Source organism: Bubalus kerabau, chromosome 2, assembly GCF_029407905.1.
Source record: "Bubalus kerabau isolate K-KA32 ecotype Philippines breed swamp buffalo chromosome 2, PCC_UOA_SB_1v2, whole genome shotgun sequence".
NCBI lineage: Eukaryota > Metazoa > Chordata > Mammalia > Artiodactyla > Bovidae > Bubalus > Bubalus kerabau.
The window spans coordinates 127,351,509-127,372,037 of NC_073625.1; the positions used below are offsets into that span (position 1 = coordinate 127,351,509).

General features: G+C 43.6%; 1 protein-coding gene across 1 annotated transcript in view; it reads left to right on the forward strand.

Moving 5' to 3' along the window:
* The window catches only part of DGKG (diacylglycerol kinase gamma), a 223,186-nt gene that overhangs the window by 44,723 nt on the left and 157,934 nt on the right, over positions 1-20,529 (forward strand). The window contains exons 2-3 of the mRNA XM_055568807.1: positions 3,490-3,806; positions 19,876-19,952. Coding sequence (XP_055424782.1) covers positions 3,740-3,806; positions 19,876-19,952 — 144 coding nt within the window. The 5' untranslated portion in view covers positions 3,490-3,739. The remainder of the gene's footprint in view (positions 1-3,489; positions 3,807-19,875; positions 19,953-20,529) is intronic.

Consider the following 20,529-nt stretch of genomic DNA (forward strand, 5'->3'; position numbering starts at 1 on the left):
GAGCTTTATGTATCATGAAAAGAAGACTACATTTTATTCTACAGGCAATAGAAACCACTGAAGAATTTTATGACTTGGGAAGATGTGATTTGGTTGGCAATTTAGAGCTGAACAAGGGGAAGAAAGCAGAAACCAAGGCAGGCAGACTGGCAGGAGGCTATAGTCAGAGACCAGGCAGATGAGGGTCTGAGTTAACAGACCAGCTGGCATGATGGGGGGTGGGGGTGGTGCTGATGTGGAACACGCAGTGGACAGTCACACTCTCAGACTGGTGCCTGGGTTTGTAGGAAAAAAAGAACGAGGAGCTCAGCCTCAGACTTCTGGCCTGGGTATTGTATTGGTTCTTCTTGGGCATGATCAGAATGCAGAAGAGGGGCAGGTTGGAGGCATGGAAAGGTGCTCATTCAGGGTGGTTTGGGTCAAACAAGGAAGTCACAGTAGATAGTTGAATATGCAGATTTGGGGTGAAGGGAGTGTGCAGGCCTGGAGGTGGCGCTAGTGGTAAAGAATCCACCTGCAGTGAAGAAGACCCGGGTTTGATCCTTGGGTCAGGAAGATCCCCTGGAGGAGGGCATGGCAACCCACTCCAGTGTTCTTGCCTGGAGAATCCCATGGACAGACGAGCCTGATGGGCTATGGTCCATGGGGTCACAAAGAGTTGGACATGACTGAGGCAATGAGCAGCGTGCCTGGGAGTTATTGAAGTCATGGAGGTGGATGAAGTCCCCCAGGGAAGGGATGTAGGGTGAGGATGGGGCAGTATTCAACACACAGTATTTAACAGTGGCAAAAGAAGTGGAAGAAGACTGAGGAGGAACACGTAGAAAGATGAAAGAGTTTCCAGGGGGTTGTTTTCTGCTGAGGATAAGGCCGCAGAGAGTACAAAGAATGCAAGGAAGGCTTGAACGTGCCTGTTGGATTTGGCAATTGGGTCAGTGGTTTTGACCTTAAAAATAAAACAGCCAGTTATTTTAACAGCAAATGGATTTATTCAGGCATAGCAGAGGAATTGCACTTTGGAACAAGTGAGCTGTGGCAAAAGCCACAGGCAAGTCCAACATATAAAAGAGAGGAATGTTATTTTATCAAGAAAAAGGAGGAAGTTGAGAAGGGGGTGTTTTGAACAGAAGTCTGTGGGAGAAAAGTGAGAGTTCATGGTGATGACCATTACTCATTGGTTGTTGAATTGCTGAGGTAGTCAATTTCCTTTTTTTTCCAAAGAAACTACTTATTTTTCATTTATTTATTTATTTATTTATTTTGCTTCTCTGTGTCTTAGTTACTGCATGTAGGATCTAGTTCCCTGACTAAGGATTGAACCCAGGCCCCCTGCATTCGGAGCACAGAGTCTTAGCTACTGGACCACCAGGGAAGTCCCTGGGGTAGTCAAGTTTTTGTAGGAAATGCAATGTATATCTTTTCCTGTTGGGCCTGTGCTTGATGGTTCTTTCCCATTAATACTTCTGTTGGGGTCCAAAATCATTGCAGATAGTGACTGCAGCCATGAAATTAAAAGACGTTTGCTCCATGGAAGAAAAGTTATGACCAACCTAGACAGCATATTAAAAAGCAGACACATTACATTGCCAACAAAGGTCTGTCTAGTCAAAGCTATGGTTTTTCCAGTAGTCATGTATGGATGTGAGAGTTGGACTATAAAGAAAGCTGAGGGCCAAAGAATTGATGCTTTTAAACTGTGGTGTTAGAGAAGACTCTTGAGAGTCCCTTGGACTGCAAGGAGATCCAACCAGTCCATCCTACAGGAAATCAGTCCTGAATATTCATTGGAAGGACTGATGCTGAAACTGAAACTCCAATACTTTGGCCACCTGATTCTAAGAACTGACTTATTTGAAAAGACCCTGATGCTGGGAAAGATTGAAGGCAGGAGGAGAAGGGGATGACAGAGGATGAGATGGTTGGATGGCATCACTGATTCAATGGACATCAGTTTGAGTAGGCTTGGGGAGTTGGTGATGGACAGGGAAGCCTGGCGTGCTGCAGTCCATGGGGTCGCAAAGAGTTGGACATGACTGAGCGACCGAACTGAACTGCTGGGGTCTATGATTGACAATTACTCCTGTAATTGACCTCTGTGATAATTGCATGAGAGCTCCCCCTTCTGGCCTCCCCGCTCCATTTTAGTGAGGGGTCCCTTTATTAAGTTTCACGACTGGAAACTAGGCAAGACCAGGTGCCCAGAAACAGAATTCAGTTGGCCAGTGGATTAAGAAGAAATTTAAACTTTTTAAGGAGAGAAACTAAAGTTTGGATGCTCCCTGATATACAAGCATCTCACTCCCTTGCCATGTATTTCTTCCTACTGTTGGCGAGCTCCAACTAATGGAAGGTCTCACAGAGGCTCTCCTTACAGAACATCTGTCTTCTGCCTCACTTTCCCTCGGTTCTAGCTCAGTCCTCCAGGTCCGTACCAGCTAAGTCTACGTGCCACCCCAGAGAACTGTCCAGTCTGCCTCCTCACTCCATCATCTCTTCCAGCCCCTTCACCATTCCTCAGATCCCCAGACTCGCAGACTTGCCTTCAACCCTGACTCTCTACAGTGGATTCTCTTTTATTAAAACTGGGCTTGATTTTCAGTAACATCAGTCTTTATTTCTTGTCCTATTAGGCTAGTGACTTTTCAACATTTTTAAACCTCAACTCAGAATAAGAGATACATTTTGCATTGTGATAGGTGTATACATGTATGTATAACTGAAAGGAGATACACTCTTATTTTCAATTCCATCATTCCATTCCATTCTGTGCTATTCTACATCATGTTTTTAGATGCTGGTCTTAGCCTGCCACATCAATTTCACAACCCATTAAACTGATTTAGAACTGATGGAGCCAGGAGGGGCTCAAAGGAAAAGATATTAAGTATTTGTCTGAATCTACTCCCTCCTCTCTTAGGCTCATCTGCACCAGGAAGGCAGGCCTTCCCTCTAATTATATTTTTTATGGTTCTAAGAGGAAAGAGTCTCTAAGATGCCAGCCAGCCTTGAGGGGGAGGGTTGGTATTTGAATATTCAGAGTGGCTTAGTGACTCATCAGAGGAAGGTAAGCAGCTCTAATGGTGGAATTTAGAAATCAGTGGAGAAGAGATTGGCTCATGGGCTACTGTCCCTGTACTTTCTCATGAGACACCCGACAGCCTGGAGTATTTTCTTGCCTGGAGGATGCTCTTAGGTGGCCTTACTACCACCTCTGACGAGGGACGTTTAAAATTTCCCAGAGTTTAGGAGTATGGCTGCCTCTGTATACGGGCTACCCAACCCCCACCCCGGCCATCCAGCTGTCTGGACTTGTCTGTCTGTCTGTCTGTCCTCTTCTGACTCCCCTGGGGTGGCATTCCCCCATGCTTGAAAACCACTGTCTCCAACAGAGCTTTCAGCAAAAAACATTTGGGGATCTTTTTTTTTAATAAGAAAAGATGACATGTGTTCTAACATTCTCATTCACAATATCTTTTCTACTTGCCCCAGGAAGAGCAAGGATTTCTGAATATACCTTGACTACAGATAGAAGGATATTGTTGCCTGAGGAATAGCAGAGGTCTTCTCTCATCTGCTCAACGATAACCTGCTGCTGCCATAGACGCCTGGGTCCTCGAGAAATTTCCTGAAGGGCTTGTCTGTTGCGTACCTGCAATGAGCCAGGCCCTAAGCTGGGCCACGGCTACAGCCTGGTGAACAAAACTCTCTCCCAAGCCTCAAGCCCTCACACCCAGGGAAGATGAGTGAAGATCGGTGGGTGTCCCTCACTCCAGAAGAATTTGGCCAACTCCAGAAATATGCAGAATGTGAGTAAACGGATGGACCCATCTCGGGTGGGATTTCCTCTTGGTTGGGGAGAGCATTTTTGGAGAGCAGAGTAGCAAAGCAAAGAGAATGAGATCAACTTATTATCTCCTTATAAAAATAGAATTTGTGTCTTTAAACATAAAAATGCAATTATCTTTATACTCTATAAATGATACATTCTCACCAGAGAAATCTGGAATATCCAGGGAAGAAAAATAAAAAGTAGGTTAAAAAATCATAGCTAAACACTATGAGCATTTTGTCACATTCCCGTCTTGTGTATATTGCTCTACTTGGTCGAATTCCTGAATATACCTTTTTCCTTTTCGGTCTTCATTTTTTTAAATAATGTAAGATTGTGTTTTCTCAGCTTGTCAAAACCTCTTTCTAGCCTACCTTTTGAAAGGCTGCAGGCTGCTTGGTTACAATGTTACTCAGTCATTTGCTTTAATATACTCCTATGTTGGACCCAAGGCCTTCTTTCAGTAAGATACAGGATTCTGATGCATGTCACGTCCTTCACTTTGTATTGAAAAGCCTGGGCTTTTAGATGGGGCTCTCGGTTTCACTAGCTGCACCCAGGAACAATGTCAGTGCATCAACAGTGGCGGCAAGGCCCACATACACACACGGCCCCACAGTTGTGCCCCCCACCGGCCACTCCTAGTCCTGACTGTTAACAGGACTTGGTCCTGGCTGACCGCTTCACTCTGCACACACACAGTGCCCGTCATGATTGTGCAACAGCACTGATTTTTACAGAGCCCTTTGTCTTTCAGAGCCCTCAGCAGCACTCCTAACTCCACCCCATTTTTCTAACTCCTTTCCCTTCGTATTAACTGTGCTGGTGTTTTTGTAGGTCATTCAATCTGTCGCTCCTTGACCTGCCCTACAGCGCTTGCCCAGGCAGATCATCCTCTGAAGTAGGGCAGCCTGCCCCACTTCCACAGGGCACTGGTCTGGGAGTCAGAGAGCCAGGCTCAGTGCCAGCTCTGGCGTTGTCTCTGTGATGTGACAGCCCTTAACACCCGCCCACCCTTTAGATCCCCTCGCCTACACCCCCAGCCTTAGTGTCCTCTTATGCAAAATGAGAGGGTTGGACTAGATGATCTTTCCCTGTGGTCCCTCCAGGCCTAACACCCCATGATTCCATGTGATCCACCTGTAGGACTACTGGTCTGTCTATCCCTGGTACTCTGGAGCCCATGGCCTCTTGTATGACCACAGTAGATTTAGAGAAATCTGAAATGTATTGGCAAGGAGCAAGGCATCACCCTCCAGGGTAAGTGTTAGTCATGGGCTTCCTTGATGGCTCAGATGGTAAAGAATCTGCCCACAATGCAGGAGGACCAGGGTTCCTCTGGTTCGGGAAGATCCCCTGGAGAAGGGAATGGCTACCTACTCCAGTGTTGTTGCCTTGAGAATCCCATGGACAGTGGAGACTGGCAGGGTTTCACGGGGTTGCTAAAGTTCATGGGGTTGCATAGTTTATGGGTCGCAAAGTCTGTCTCTCCCTGGTACTCTGGAGCCTGTGTCCTCTTGTATGACCACAGTAGATTTAGAGGCCTCTGAAATGAATTGATAAGGAGTAAGGAATCACCCTCCAGGGTAAACTCATCTAATTCTGCCCACTCTGTGGGTCAACAAAGTATCAGGCCTTGTCAGGGAGGAAGAAGCAGCAGAGAGATAAGGCTTTGCCTGAGGAATAGGAATCTTGTTAGGACGTCAGAAATGTACTTTGACACAAGCAGAGAATAGACTCAAGGCAGCAGGGAAACCACGCACAAAGGAGAAGGGAATTTAGGGCTGGAGGAGACTGAAGGGAGTGGATTAGAATGTGGCTCAGTCGGTAAAGAATCCACCTGCTATGTGGGAGACCTGGGTTCCATCCCTTGGTCAGGAAGATCTCCTGGAGAAGGGCATGGCAACCCACTCCAGTATTCTTGCCTGGAGAATCCCCATGGACAGAGGATCCTGGTGGACTACAGTCCACAGGATTGCAAAAAGTTGGACACAACTGAGTGACTAAGTGCAGCACACACAGGATGAAAGAAAGTCTCTCACAGTTCTTAGGGCCAGAAGTCCAAAATCCAGGCTCCTCCTGAGGGCTGTGAGGGAAAGATCTGTTTCCTTAGCTTATGGATGACTGTCTTCTCCCTTTAGTTTTCACATGGTACTCTCACTATACACATGTCTCAGTGTCCAAATTTCCCTCTTTATGTGGAAAGCCTTTTTTTTTAATCCTTACTTTCCAAATTTGTTTTTTATTGAAGTATATAGTTGATTTACAATGTTGTGTTAATTTCTGCTGTACAGCAAAGTGACTCAGTTATACATATATACACATTCATTTTTTATTTTCTTTTCCATAATGATTTATCAAAGGGTATTGAATAGAGTTCCCCATGCTATACAATAGGATTCTGTTGTTTATCATCCTGTATGTAATAGCTTGCATCTGCTAATCCTAAATTCCCAGTCTATCCCTCCCGCACCTCACCTTGACACCACAAGTCTGTTCTCTGTGTCTGGATAGAGTCGTTTTGGATTGAACCCACCCTACTCTAGTAAGACCTCATCTTAACTACTTACCTCTGCCATGACCCTGTTTCCAAATAAGGTCACATTCTGAGGTACTGAGGAATTAGGACTTCAACATATCAATTTTCAGGGGAGACAACTTGTAACAGAGGATTCATTTGGGTGAAGTCTGTGTAGAAAAGAGTTTAAGATATGAATAATAGATGGTGGGGGGAGGAGTTGAAACAGGGGGAGCAAAGGAGAAGGGGAGCAAAGGGGGAGGTTGTCTGTGCGGAGGTAAGAAGAGCTTCTGGGCCAGGTAAGGAGAAGGAGCAGGAGGATGGGGAAGCAGACAGGGGCAGGAGGGGGTAGAAGGAGGCCTGGGGCCCTGCCTATCAAGGTGTGGCCTTTGGACTGAGTGGCAAAATGTGGAGCCATAGATCTGATGCCTGAGTGCAGGGTGATCTGGATGAGAAAGTTGCCAGGTCAGGGAGGGCGGACAAGTCCTTTGGATGAAGGATGAAATCTCTCATCTGAGCTGAGGCACAGAGCTGAAATGGGGAATGTGGCAATGAACAGATGCTAATTTGTGAGAAATTACTGAGGAAGTATCCTCAAAACTTGTGGAACAAAAGGAAGTCAGCAGAGACACCTCAAAGCCTGTGAATCTGTGCACAGTAAGGGACAGAGGGATCCAGATGTGGCAAAGCCATTGTGGAGGCAGGGCCTGAAAAGAAACTCTGGTATTTGGTAGGAAGTGGCTGCTCTGTGGTCTTTTTTTCAACCATCAGCTTTATCCTTCTTGGATCCATCCTCATTTTGTCTGTGTCCCAGGACAGGACAAGGGGCTCTAGCACCACTGTTCTAACAGAAAAGAAGAAAAGATACAATTCTTAGAAAATGATTAATCCTCAAAGGAAACCCTGAACAAGGCACTTCTACCAATTTTAGACACATTCTGGCATTTAGTCATATTGCATTTCCATAGCAACTGCTCTTCCATAACCATAAAAACAGGAGCTTTACAACAGCAGAATAGCTGAAGTGTACAGGCTGAAAATTAAGAACTTTCTCCAGTGGAGTTCTAGGTAGGAGAGGCCAAGAATTTCAGGACAAGAGGTTTTCGATATATTGTTTCAAGAGCATAAACCCTGCACCTTCTCTGGTGTGCTTCAGTCAGGGGAGAAGCTGTGTTAAACTACCCTTGGATATTTTATATATTATATAATTGACAGTGGCATGGCGAGCACGTGTGCTTAGTCATGTCCAGTTCTTTGTGACCCCATGGACTGTAGCCCACCAGGCTCCTCTGTCCATGGAATTCCCCAGGCAAGAATACTGGAGTGGGTTTCTATTTCCTACTCCAGGGAATCTTCCTGACCCAGGGATGGAATAGAACCCAGGTCTCCAGCATCTCCTACATCAGCAGGTGTATTCTTTCCCACTGTGCAATGTGAATTAAGAGTGCTTGTCAAAAGAGTAACATGACAGTTTAAGAAGCTTTTTTGTTACCAAATAAAAACAAATGTAAAAATTTTGAAAGTGAAAAGACAAAATTTAAAGCTACTCATGATCCTATCACACTTCTCTGATGACTCACGGGGTAAAAAATTCCTCCTGCAATGCAGGTGGCGCTAGTTTGATCCCTGGGTTGGAAGATCCCCTGGAGGAGGAAATGACAACCCACTCCAGTATTCTTGGCCTGGAGAATTCCATGGACAGAGGAGCTTGGTGGGCTACAGTCCATGGGCTCGCAAAGAGTTGAACACGACCGAGCATGTGCGTGCGGGCACGCACACACGATCCTCTCTTTCAGTGATAACCACAACTCGTATGTTTATGTATAAATATAAATATTAAAATACATATTACACACATATACATATATATTTAAAAAACAAACATCTAGACTATTTTGCATGCTGTTTTCTTCACTCTAACAATATGTTTCAGTTATCCATTGCTGAGTCAAAACAGGCTCAAAATTTGATAGGTCGAAACACCCATTTGGGTTTTGTTCCCATGATCCTGTGGCTTGGGCACCTGGCCAGGGCCCAGCAAGACTTGTTCATGCTCCACAGTGTTTGGGGTTGCAGCTGGGATGCCTCATGTGGCCCTGTATGGCCTATTCACTCACTTGCCAGTACCTCAGTGCTCCTCCATGGGGCCTGTTCCTCCAAGCACTTTCTAATCTTCCCTGGTGGCTCAGAAGGTAAAGAATCTGCCTGCTGTGTGGGAGACCCAGGTTCAGTCCCTGGGTAGAGAAGATCCACTGGAGAAGGAAATGGCAACCCACTCTAGTATTCTTGCCTGGAGATTTCTATGGACTGAAGGGCTTGACAGGCTACAGTCCAGGTCACAAAGAGTTGGACATGACTGAGCAACTAATACTTCAACTTTTTTCAGGGCCTCTCCATGTGGCATCTCTTGCCAGCAGGGTAGCTTGGACTTTGTACATGTGGCTCAGAGCTCCAAGATATAAAAACAGCAGCAGACCTTTTCAATACCTGGGTTGAGTGCTAGACCATAACTCTCTCCACATTCCACTGGTCAAAGCAGTCACAGACCTGGGCCAGACTTGATGGGGTGGAGGAATGGACTCCACATCTCATGGAGATGTGGCTCACGTAGTGGGGAGGAGAACTGACAGAGCCATCTCTGGACACTGCCTAGTGCACAGCATGGCAGGATGCATGTCTGAATCACCCAGTACTTTCCAGGAGCATGGTTTTTAGTGGTTATAGAGATTTCTTTTGAGTGCATATACATTATTTTATTTAACCAAGTTACTGGTTGTGATCTTGCCTGTGTGCTCAATCACTTCAGTCATGTCTGACCCTTTACAACCCCATGGACTGTAGCTCATGAAGCTCCACTGTCCATGGGATTCTCCAGACAAGAATGCTGAAGTGAGTTGCCATTTCCTACTCCAGGGGATCTTCCTGACCTAGGGATTGAACCTACGTCTCCTGCATCTCCTGCCTTGGCAAGTAGATTCTTTACCACTGACCCTCTGGAGAAGCCCAGCTGTGATCACAGGATGTATTAATAGAATCAGGGCTTCCCTTGTGGCTCAGCTGGTAAAGAATCTGCCTACAATGGAGGAGACCTGGGTTCGATCCATCCCTGGGTTGGGAAGATCCCCTGGAGAAGGGAAAGGCTACCCACTTCAGTATTCTGGCCTAGAGAATTCCATGTACTGTATAGTCCATGTGGTCGCAAAGAGTCGGACACAACTGAGTGACTTTCACTTTCAGAGAAGGCAATGGCACCCCACTCCAGTACTCCTGCTTGGAAATCTCATGGATGGAGGAGCCTGGAAGGCTGCAGTCCACGGGGTCACTGAGGGTCGGACACAACTGAGCGACTTCACTTTCACTTTTCACTTTCATGCATTGGAGAAGGAAATGGCAACCCACTCCAGTGTTCTTGCCTGGAGAATCCCAGGGATGGGGGAGCCTGGTGGGCTGCCGTCTGTGGGGTCGCACAGAGTCAGACATGACTGAAGTGACTTAGCAGCAATTTCTAGTAAGGCAAATAAATATCTACATTCTCTCCTATGCTAATCAGGCCTCTCTAGAGAACTGGATTTATTTCTGGGCACCACAGTTTACAATGGACAAAGCAGAACTTGTTGAGAAGTGCCTATAGCATGGTGAGGGGCCTCAGGGCCTAGTTATGAAGAAATAGATGAAAACACTATGTATATTTGCTGGAAAGGGGGAGACTCAGGGAAGAGTGAGGGAGCACTAGTTGTATTAAAAATAGCCACAGTACTATTGTGGGAAAAGGGTGTAAAGTTAACAGTAAATGGCTTTAAGAAGTAGCTTTAGGACAAATTGAAGGAAATCATCAGAAGAAAGACTTTAAGGGATACATTGCTTCCTAATGATCAAACCTGTCTAAGATGGAACAGAATGGACTCAAAACCACTGTTTCCTTTTGCTAGAACTGTCTGAGCAGAGTTGGCTGAGACATTAGAGAGATTGGAGCCTTAGATGTCTGGTTGATTAAATGACCTTCATTAGCCCTTTCAATACTTAGTTCTGTGTTTAAACAGGTTTCTTTTTCAACTTTGGAGAACATGAGCATATGGAAATGCCTTCTACTGACCTACCTCCTAACAACTTCAGAAATATAATTGGCTTATTTTCCTGATCCTGTTTGGGGGGAGAGTTTTTTCCCTATGATTTACCAAGGATAGAAATTAACTTCTTATTCATAAAGCAAAAAAGGAAAAAAATCCTGATAAAACATCCATTTTCACCTTTAATTCTCTAAGAAATGAAGCCAAACATTTCCCACATCAGTTAGTGGTTGCTTTATTTTGTAGACTTTTTAAAGCTAGGAGAGATCTTAGCCATGATCAAATCCAACTACCATCCATTTTACAAATGAGAACACTAAATTCAGAAGAGCTCAGTGATTCCTGAAGGTCATGCAGAAAATCAGTGGCAGAATAAGAATTAGAACCAATGTTTTCAATTTGAGGTCAAGTTTAATTTGTTTCACTTCAGTTCCAACAAATTAAACAGAACCTACTCATTGGAGCTCAACTTTCAACCATATATTGAAAAGAATATATATATCTAATAGAACAAAATTTTTAATAAACTTTTGCCCAAGATTTTATTTAGCTCAATTAGTGGAGGGGCCAGTAAGACATTAAAGTTGAGAAGTGAGATATGGTCCCTGGATGGATACAGATCAAATCCATAAATTCCTAGTTAGGCAATTTCATAAATAAATGATAAGATTGCTCTGTTGTTGTTCAGTCGCTCAGTCATGTCCGATTCTTTGTGACCCCGTGGACTGCAGCATGCTAGGCTTCCCTGTCCTTCACCATCTCCCAGAGTTTGCTCAGACTCATGTCCATTGAGTCAGTGATGCCATCCAACCATCTCATCCTCTGTCATCCCCTTCTCCTCCTGTTCAAAATCTCTCCCAGCATTGGGGTCTTTTCCAATTAAGATTGCTTGGTTAGATACAAAACTGGTTATAGGACAGCAAACCCTAATCTTTCGGGTTAACTGTTTCATAGGAGTTCTGTGCATCTCTGCTGGAAAAAAAAAATCTGTATGTTAACATATAACTTCACTAAGTCTGGGACATTTAATATGTTTTAATCAATAGTAAACAGTGAGTAAACTAAGTACCTCCATTAAGCAGTCCTTAGATAGCCTTTGTTCCATATGACATTGAAAAAATGTGTTGCCCACTTATTTTTCTTATTTCTGAGTTTTAGGGAATTTTAAAAATAATAGTGACATACAAAGAAATAGAGACAAAACTGGGATTTACTTCAGTACCCTTCTAAGGCCCTGAGATGGGACACCACCCCCCCACACTCACAACTTTATGTTTCTATTCTATTTAGGTCTTGACCGAAGAATCTGAAGATCTTGTCCTCCTATATTCTTCCTTCCATAACCTCAGGATAGTGGGAATAAATGAGATGAAAGGGAGCCCCAGGCAGTGTTCTTGGGCAGGAAAGCTTAACCCCCATGCTGGTTCCCAGGTGTTGAATTCCAACAGATAATCAGGGTACTCGGTGTTGGGTAACCCTGATAGGCTCTTCCTTCCTGAACAAAAATTTTCAATACATTTTAAAAATATTGAATAAGCACTGAATTGTGCTATTCAGAAGTATATTTCAGTAGAATCAAATTAAGGCAAAGTTTTTTTTACTTTAAGATGTAGGGAATTTATAGCTCAAACCTCAAACCTGTCAGTGTAATATAGGAGTCAGAGAAAATGTTTAAGGCTAATTTGTAGAACAATGGAAGGCTGTAAGTAAGCTTTCTTGAAACTTTGCTATTTATATGGGCCAGTAGAGTGCGATTTAATCAAACGTTCATGGAACCCTGGGCCCATAAAGGGTCGTGTCTAGGTGCTTCGGTCTTGAAAGGGATAATCACAGCTATTTCTCACACACATCTCTTTTCTCATTAGTAATGACTGGAACTCTGCCCACAAGCAGTCACAGAAGCTATGAATAGGGGGGACTTCATTGAAACAGTGGCTCTCAAATTTAATTGTGCCCATAAATCTTTGTTGTTGTTCAGTTGCTAAGTCGTGTCCAACTCTTTGCCACCCCATGGACACCAGGCTTCCCTGTCCTTCTCTATCTCCCAGAGGTTGCTCAACTCATGTCCATTGAATCGATGATGCCATCCAACCATCATCCTCTGTTGCCCCCTTTTCCTCCTTCCCTCGATCTTTCCCAGCATCCCAGGGTCTTTTCTAATGAGTCAGCTCTTCACATTTGGTGGCCAAAGTATTGGAGTTTCAGCTTCAATATCAGTCCTTCCAGTGAATATTCAGAACTGATCTCCTTTAGGATGGACTGGTTGGATCTCCTTGCTGTCCATGGGACTCTCAAGAGTCTTCTCTAGCACCACAGTTTGAAAGCATCAATTCTTCAGTGTTCAGCCTTCTTTATGGTCCAATCTCACATCCATACATGACTACTGGAAAAACCATAGCTTTGACCATACAGACCTTTGTTGGCAAAGTAATGTCTCTGCTTTTTAACATGCTGTGTAGGTTTGTCATAGCTTTTCTTCCAAGGAGCAAGCATCTTTTAATTTCATGGCTGTAGTCACCATCCACAGTGATTGTGAAGCCCTTGGATTTTGTTAAAATGCAGATTCTGAATCAGTAGGTCTGGGCTTGTTCTGAGATTCTTTCTAACAAGCTCCCAGGTGATGCTGATACTGCTGGTCTAGGGACTACACTTTTAGTTGCAAGAAGGTAACTATTCCGGCATTCCTCCACCTATGACTGATGAGGCCAAATTATTTGGAGAAAAAGTGGGAAATCTTGCTAGCAATGCAAATTCTACTTATATAAAAAGCCATACCAGTCATTCAGGTCATTTATGATAAATCAGAAAGTCTTAATATCCTGAGGAGGGTTTTCTTTACATCGAAGCAGTGGGAATTTTGGCTGATAAAGTACTTTTCTCTTATTCTATATATAACCTTCAGAAGTGCAGCAGAACATTCACTTCCATGGGTTTCCCCAAGTAGTTAGCTTGGTGGGCCCCAGTGGTCCTCAGCCTTAGCTGCAAATTGGAAATACCCGGGAGGCTTTAAACGATTGTGATGTCCTGCCCACAAACTCCCCCATCTCTGGACCATTTAATTATCACCTGTAGGCACGAGACCCAGGCACCAGGGATGTTTGAAGCTCCCCTGGTCATTTCAACATGCAGCCAGGATTGAATACCACTGGTCTACCTTTTCTCCCTATGCCTCTGGGAATATAGGACATATGGAACAAGCATGACAAGCCCAATACCTTTTTTCAGTTCAGTTCAGTCGCTCAGTCGTGTCCGACTCTTTGCGACCCCATGAATTGCTGCACGCCAGGCCTCCCTGTCCATCACCAACTCCCGGAGTTCACTCAAACTCACGTCCATCGAGTCGGTGATGCCATCCAGCCATCTCATCCTCTGTCGTCCCCTTCTCCTGCCCCCAATCCCTCCCAGCATCAGAGTCTTTTCCAATGAGTCAACTCTTCACAGGAGGTGGCCAAAGTACTGGAGTTTCAGCTTTAGCATCATTCCTTCCAAAGAACACCCAGGACTGATCTCCTTTAGAATGGACTGGTTGGATCTCCTTGCAGTCCAAGGGACTCTCAAGAGTCTTCTCCAACACCACAGTTCAAAAGCATCAATTCTTCAGCGCTCAGCTTTCTTCACAGTCCAACTCTTACATCCATACCTGACTACTGGAAAAACCCTAACCTTGACTAGATGGACCTTTGTTGGCAAAGTAATGTCTCTGCTTTTGAATATGCTATCTAGGTTGGTCATAACTTTCCTTCCAAGGAGTAAGTGTCTTTTAATTTCATGGCTGCAATCACCATCTGCAGTGATTTTGGAGCCCCAAAAAGTAAAGTCTGACACTGTTTCCACTGTTTCCCCATCTATTTCCCATGAAGTGATGGGACCAGATGCCATGATCTCATTTATTCCATAAATTTTTATTGAACATCAATTTTGGATCAGGCAGTGGGCTACATGCTGAGGAGAAGCAGGACAGGAAAAGAAGCATAACTGGGAGGATAGGCCCATGCTTATGATGCTGCACTTCCTACTCATGCTTCCCACATTCCACCCCAGGGCCTGACTCGTCCTGGCTGCGAAGGTGGGCCTTTTGAATCGGTGTTGCTGACCTGGAATCTCTGTTCTGACATCATCTTCCTCCTTTCCAGGACTCTTGGAAAACCCTACTCTTGCTTTTGTGCATCTTACTGTGTTCCTGACTTTCTGGGTACTTATAAAACTTCCTCATGCATCCCAGGCCTCACTGGAGGAAGGAAAATCTAGGGCTTTTTCCCTTCATTCTTCAGCTTTCCCTTCTCCCTCTTTCTGTGTCTGTTCTTCCCTGGGTTGAGAGTCGTTTATTATCTTCCCTGTCTGTGGAGGTATGTTCCTCTAGGCTCAGCATCATGTTTTTATGTGTGTGCTGTGACAGACAAGCCTTACTAGTCAGATGCAAATGTACAGGTTGCTTCAGGTCTGCTCTTGCAAACTGAGATCCTTAGACCTACATAATTGGTATCTCCCAAGTCCTTCCTTGAAATGCAGAATCTCAGGCAATGATCCAGATCTACTGAATCAGAATCTGCATTTAAACCATCTTGTTGTTCAGTCTCTCAGTCATGTCCGACTCTTTGCGACCCCATGGACTGCAGCACGCCAGGCTTCCCTGACCTTCACTATCTCCCAGAGTTTGCTTAAACTCCTGTCCATTGAGTCAGTGATGCTATCCAACGTTCTCATCCTCTTCTCCTCCTGTCCTCAATCTTTCTCAGAATCAGGGTCTTTCCCAGGGAGTCGGCTCTTCACATTAGATGGCCAAAGTATTGGAGCCTCAGCTAACCTTAGCCCTAGGCAGTCCACTTGTATGGATTGGGAACTTCAAAGAATGGAGAGTTATCATGTACTTTAGATTCTCACTCTCTTCTATGGGTTTTCAGTTTCTCTTTTTAATGTTGCTCTATAGTTATTTCCAAGTTTAATGGAAACTTGATCAGTGTCTGATTAGTGTCATCAGGGCTCCTACCTAGAAAATGGCCCATAAACACTGGGTCCCGGTTGAGGCAGCACAGCTCACATTCTGCTGAGAACACTGAAGCTCCAGATGTGTCTGTTTGTTCAGACAGAGGAAATCCCTGTCCCACTCAAACATGGCATCAGAGATGCCTATGAGTAGGGCCAGATTCTCTCCTTAAACAGACTTTGAATTTGCTCAAACACCAGGAACAATTGGTTGGTTAAAATCTCAGAATTCTTGGCATTAAGAAACAACTTTGGACTGAAACTTCTTACAGCAGCTGTTACGGCTAGCAACCTTGATCACAGCAAAGAGCCTTCTAAACTTCTGATTTCAGGTAAAACTGTGTACTGATGGTCCTGCCATAGTGAGTTATGGTCCAGACCATAGTGATGGCCCTGCCAACGTGTCCCTACGTTGCCAACAGCTGAGTAAGTTGACTTGTTGGGTGGAGCTCTTTAGTGTTGTCCACTTAAACAATAAGGAATATTAGCCAAGCACATTTTTAGATTTTTTTCCCTTTTGCAATGGTTATCCAACATTTTCAGCAGCATTCTAATTTATTATTATTACTACTAATAAAACCACATTATAGAACAGTGGTTTCTCAACTTTGACTATATATATGTTTGAACCTGCAGAAGCTTTTAACATATACTGATTCTTGAGTTCCCCCAGAGATGTTGATTTAATTGGTCTGGGGTGAGCCTGGGATTCAGTGTGCTTAGGGATCCTCAGGTAATTTTAACATGCAGCCTGATTTGAGAGCTATTGTCATGGAGAAAGGGCATTATCTTCTGATTTACTTGTATTCGTGTATCCAATGACTCTGACAACTGTGTTACACTATTAGATGTGTTAAAAATAAGAGTGACTCACTTACTAGCTCTGTGTCTTTGAAAGAATCATTTAATTTCCATACACCTCAGTTTCTTCTTCTCTAAAATAGGGGTGACTTATCTGAAGGGTTATATTGTGGAGATTTAAATAAAATGCATGAATTGACTAGGACAGTGCTTAGCACATAGCAGGTACTCAAAATAGGAGTTGTTATAGAAAAGAACTGTGGACGTGGCCTGCTTTGCACACTCAGAAATGGAGCTCTGTCTCCTGCGTCTGGAGGGGGTCTCACCTCACAGGCGTGGATGGGGCGGTCTCTACTGAGGCTCTGCTCTCGCACCCTCAGGTACACGTGGCACCTGAAGTAAGATCAAGAAATGCTCTGAAGAAGCCCCTCATTGTGCTCAACTATCTGCAGACAAACAAGACAAAGCAGCGCCCACTTATTCCTCAGGGAAAGAGAAACCCAGCCCTGAAACCTGTTGAGAAGGAAACAGATAAAGTATCAAAGGACCGCCAAGGAGAAAGTAATGGGTCTCAAGTTTGAGAATTAGATTTTTTTCCCTTTTTTGGTTTTTTTTTTTTTTTGAAATGGAATTGTTTCCCTTAAAAAAAAAAAAAGGAATTGTTTGATGCTCTGAACTCATAAAAACCTATAAAGGAGATTGATGTAAATGTATGGTGAGAAACACCTCTCGTGGAAATCCAGGAGCCAGCAATCTCTTGGATTGCTTTTTTCTATTTAATTTGAGGCTAGTGGTCAAAGAATGAACATGCTTCTATCTGTTTACTTGAATGTGTACATATGATGAATACATGTGTGTATATGTTTATATGTAAGATAAATATATACACCTATGCGTATATAGGGACTTCCCTTGTAGCTCAGTCAGTAAAGAATCTGCCTGTAATGCAGGAGGCCTGGGTTCAATTCCAGGGTCAGGAAGATCCCCTGGAGAAGGAAATGGCAACCCACTCCCAGTATTCTTGGCTGGAGAATCCCCATGCACAGAGGAGCCTGGGAGGCTACAGTCCAAGGGGTCATAAGAGTCAGACACGACTTAGCAACTAAATCACCACCACCACATGCATATATAAATGTGCATATCATACATTTAAGGATAAAGCAGGATTAGCTCAATAGCACTTGAGAACCAAACAATTTCTGCGAGAATGAACTGGGGAATCTCTAAAGTGTGGCAATAACATGAAAAATTCAAGTGAAATCACTCCCTTGGTTCTCAATCAAAATGCTGTCTCTATGTTACTTTTGCAGAAGCCACACCAGGAAGACTCAGGCTCCAAATTTTTCATTTTTTAAAAAATGTGTCTACTGTGGCTGAGCTGAAAATCTCCCATTGAAATTGATTCCTAAATATAGTGTTTTCCCCAAATAGTTAAGCTACTCCTAGAGTAATTTGAGTATAATGCATATGTGCCCTTAACTGAAATCTGACCTAATACTAACCTCTCTTCCATTCGTTGCCTGAGTGACTTTTAACAAACAGACCTGGTTCTGCTACTCTACTTCTGAAAAAGTTTTTAACAATGAAATCAATGTCCTTAAGTCGGCATTCAGTACCCCCAGAAATCTGGCTCTGACTACTCTCTGGTTCTAGCTTTGCCTAAAGGTCCTCTGATGCTCATCTATCTCCATATCTGGGTTCACCCTGTCTCTTCTCAGAATACCCTGCCTGCTTCATGTCTGCCTTTCAAAACCTTACTTATTTTTTATAGCCCATCTCAAATGCCACCTCCTTCACAGGCCATCCCCAGTCCCCGCCCTAACCGTACTCCATCCTAGCTTGCTTCTTCCCTGTTTGTTTTACTTCTTACCCACTTGGTGCTTCCTTGAGCTTCATATCATTATCGCAGCATTAATTACATATTGTGATGTAATTACACTTGTGTATTAATTACATTTGTGTTAGCAAATGTTTGAGAAGTACTAGTGAATAGTGCTTAAGGAAAAGTAATATAGACTTTTGAACCAGACTAGACCTGAGTCAAAACCCTGACTCTTAGGTAAGTCACTTAACGTTTCTAAATTTCAGTTTCCTTCATCTGTCAACCAAAGAAAATATTACCAAATTTGCACAGGTTGGTAGGGGAGAGTATATGAGAATGTGTAGTAAAGGTCTTTAATAAGGCATCACTATTATTACCGCAGTTATTCAGATCCTGTCCCCAACTAGTTCATCAACAGAACCTAGCAGTGTCTTACCCTCCATAGTGTTTTCTGAATTGAGTGGAAGCAGCCCAAACTGATGGCATCTGTTGCCTGGATCTTACTGAGCTATTAGTTTTCCAACATCTGTTTTAAATTTCAGAGAGAAATGTCCATTTTTAGGCAACAGCAGCATTTTCCTGTGGCATTTCAATTTGTCTCAATCCTGAAATGATTAGAATTGTGCTTGATTGAATCCAAGTCAGCAAAGTCACGAAGAACAGCCCAGCACAGGCATATCTACTTTACATGGGCCTAAGAAAGCATAACCCTCTATACAAAGAGCCCAAATGCCAAGGAATCCCACATCAGCATTTAATGACATTGCCCTTTGTTCAGATGTTTAAATTGTGGCAGTAATGGAGCTTGAAAAGCTGTTACTTATTCACAATACTGTGAGATAGGGAGAACCCAGAAATTCTGGTTTTCTTTGATGTCTAGAGTACTGGTAACTACACAGGATGCACTCAGGATGTGACAATTATTGACTGTCTTTTCTTGACTCCAAAGTCCCTTATAAAAGAAAAGCCACCATTTTCTCTTGTAGTTTCTAAATGACTTCCTGTGGAAAGCAGAATTTTTCCAAACTACATGCGTATGAAGCCTGCCTCTGTTTCAGCACCAAGGACAGAACCTTGCCAGGCCTGATGCCCACCCATCCATTTAATTAACATTTTAAATGCTTTAAAATTTCTGCTCAGATGTTTATTTGATCATCTAATGTATTATTCTTCTGAGCACTAATAATGTGTCAGTACTTGGTATGATATACAAAGACTTACAGCTCTGAAGGTAGAACCAGGCAAAAGATGGGCAAGTTAATAACTATAGCACTATATGATAAGTGCTGTTACAGAGTTATGTGCAAGTCATGTGGGAGCCAGAGGAGGGAGTGATTGGCTGACTAGTAAAATAAGGCTTTTCAAGGGAGTCAACATTTCAGCTGGCTACTGAGAATTGAGTGAAGTTTGCCATGCAGAAAAGAGACTCCATGAAAGAGTACACAGTGTGTTCAGAAATTTCTAGGCATGTGATTTGACATGGCTGAAAAATGAAGTGAATGAATGGTTAAAGTAAGAGATAAGGAGTAGGCTGGATCAGATCACCAAGTACGTGTATACCGGCAAAGGGAGTTAAGCTTTATCCTGGAAAATTAAGAACCGTTTAAAGGTTTTGAGCAGAGACATGATCTAATCAGATTTGTGTTTTAGAAAGATAGTTCATAGAGCAAGAGTGAAAATGTGCTAAAAAAAAGAACTGAGAGGCTAGAAAGGCAGATAAAGGTGACATTCTTCCATGTGGTTCTGGAAATGAGGGGCTGCTCCATCATAACCAGCATTACACATGAAGGATTGACTTGGCCTAGCTCCCATTTGCTGTTTACCAATGTTTCACATATGGGTTATGTCTTTCCAGATTCTTCCAAGAAGATAAAGTATGTCTTGGCTGAATTTAATGAGGGTGGGAGCCTCAAACAATATGGCCCACATGAGGTAAGAACATTTTCATTTCAAGCCTTTAAAAACCCCATGTTCTAGCCTTTCCATAATTTGTTCGAAGTTTAGCTCACTGTGAAGAATTTGCTTCTCAACACATTTTCTCCCAAGTTTCATTGATGCCATTGATGCTACCTGGAGTTATATGTTCCCCAAGTCCATACCCTGGTGGTTCAGATGGTAAAGCATCTGCCTACAATTTGGGAGACCTGGGTTCAGTCCCTGGGTCAGAAAGATCCCCTGGAGAAGGAAATAGCAACCCACTCCAGTACTCTTGCCTGGAAAATCCCATGGACGGAGGAGCCTGGTAGGCTACAGTCCATGGGGTCGCAAAGAGTCAGACACGACTGAGCAACTTCACTCTCTCACAACCTCACAAGTCCATTCACTCTTTCAGCATCTCTTCTCTCCTCAGATCTCTTATCCTCCTCCCCTCCTCAGTTCCCAGTCATCGACTGTTTTCCAAGTCACTGAGAAAATAGAAACAATCAGAAGAACTCATCCCCAAGATACTCACCTTATGTGCCCACCTAGCTATACTGCTTCTCCTGTAACTGGGTAAACTCTCCATGCT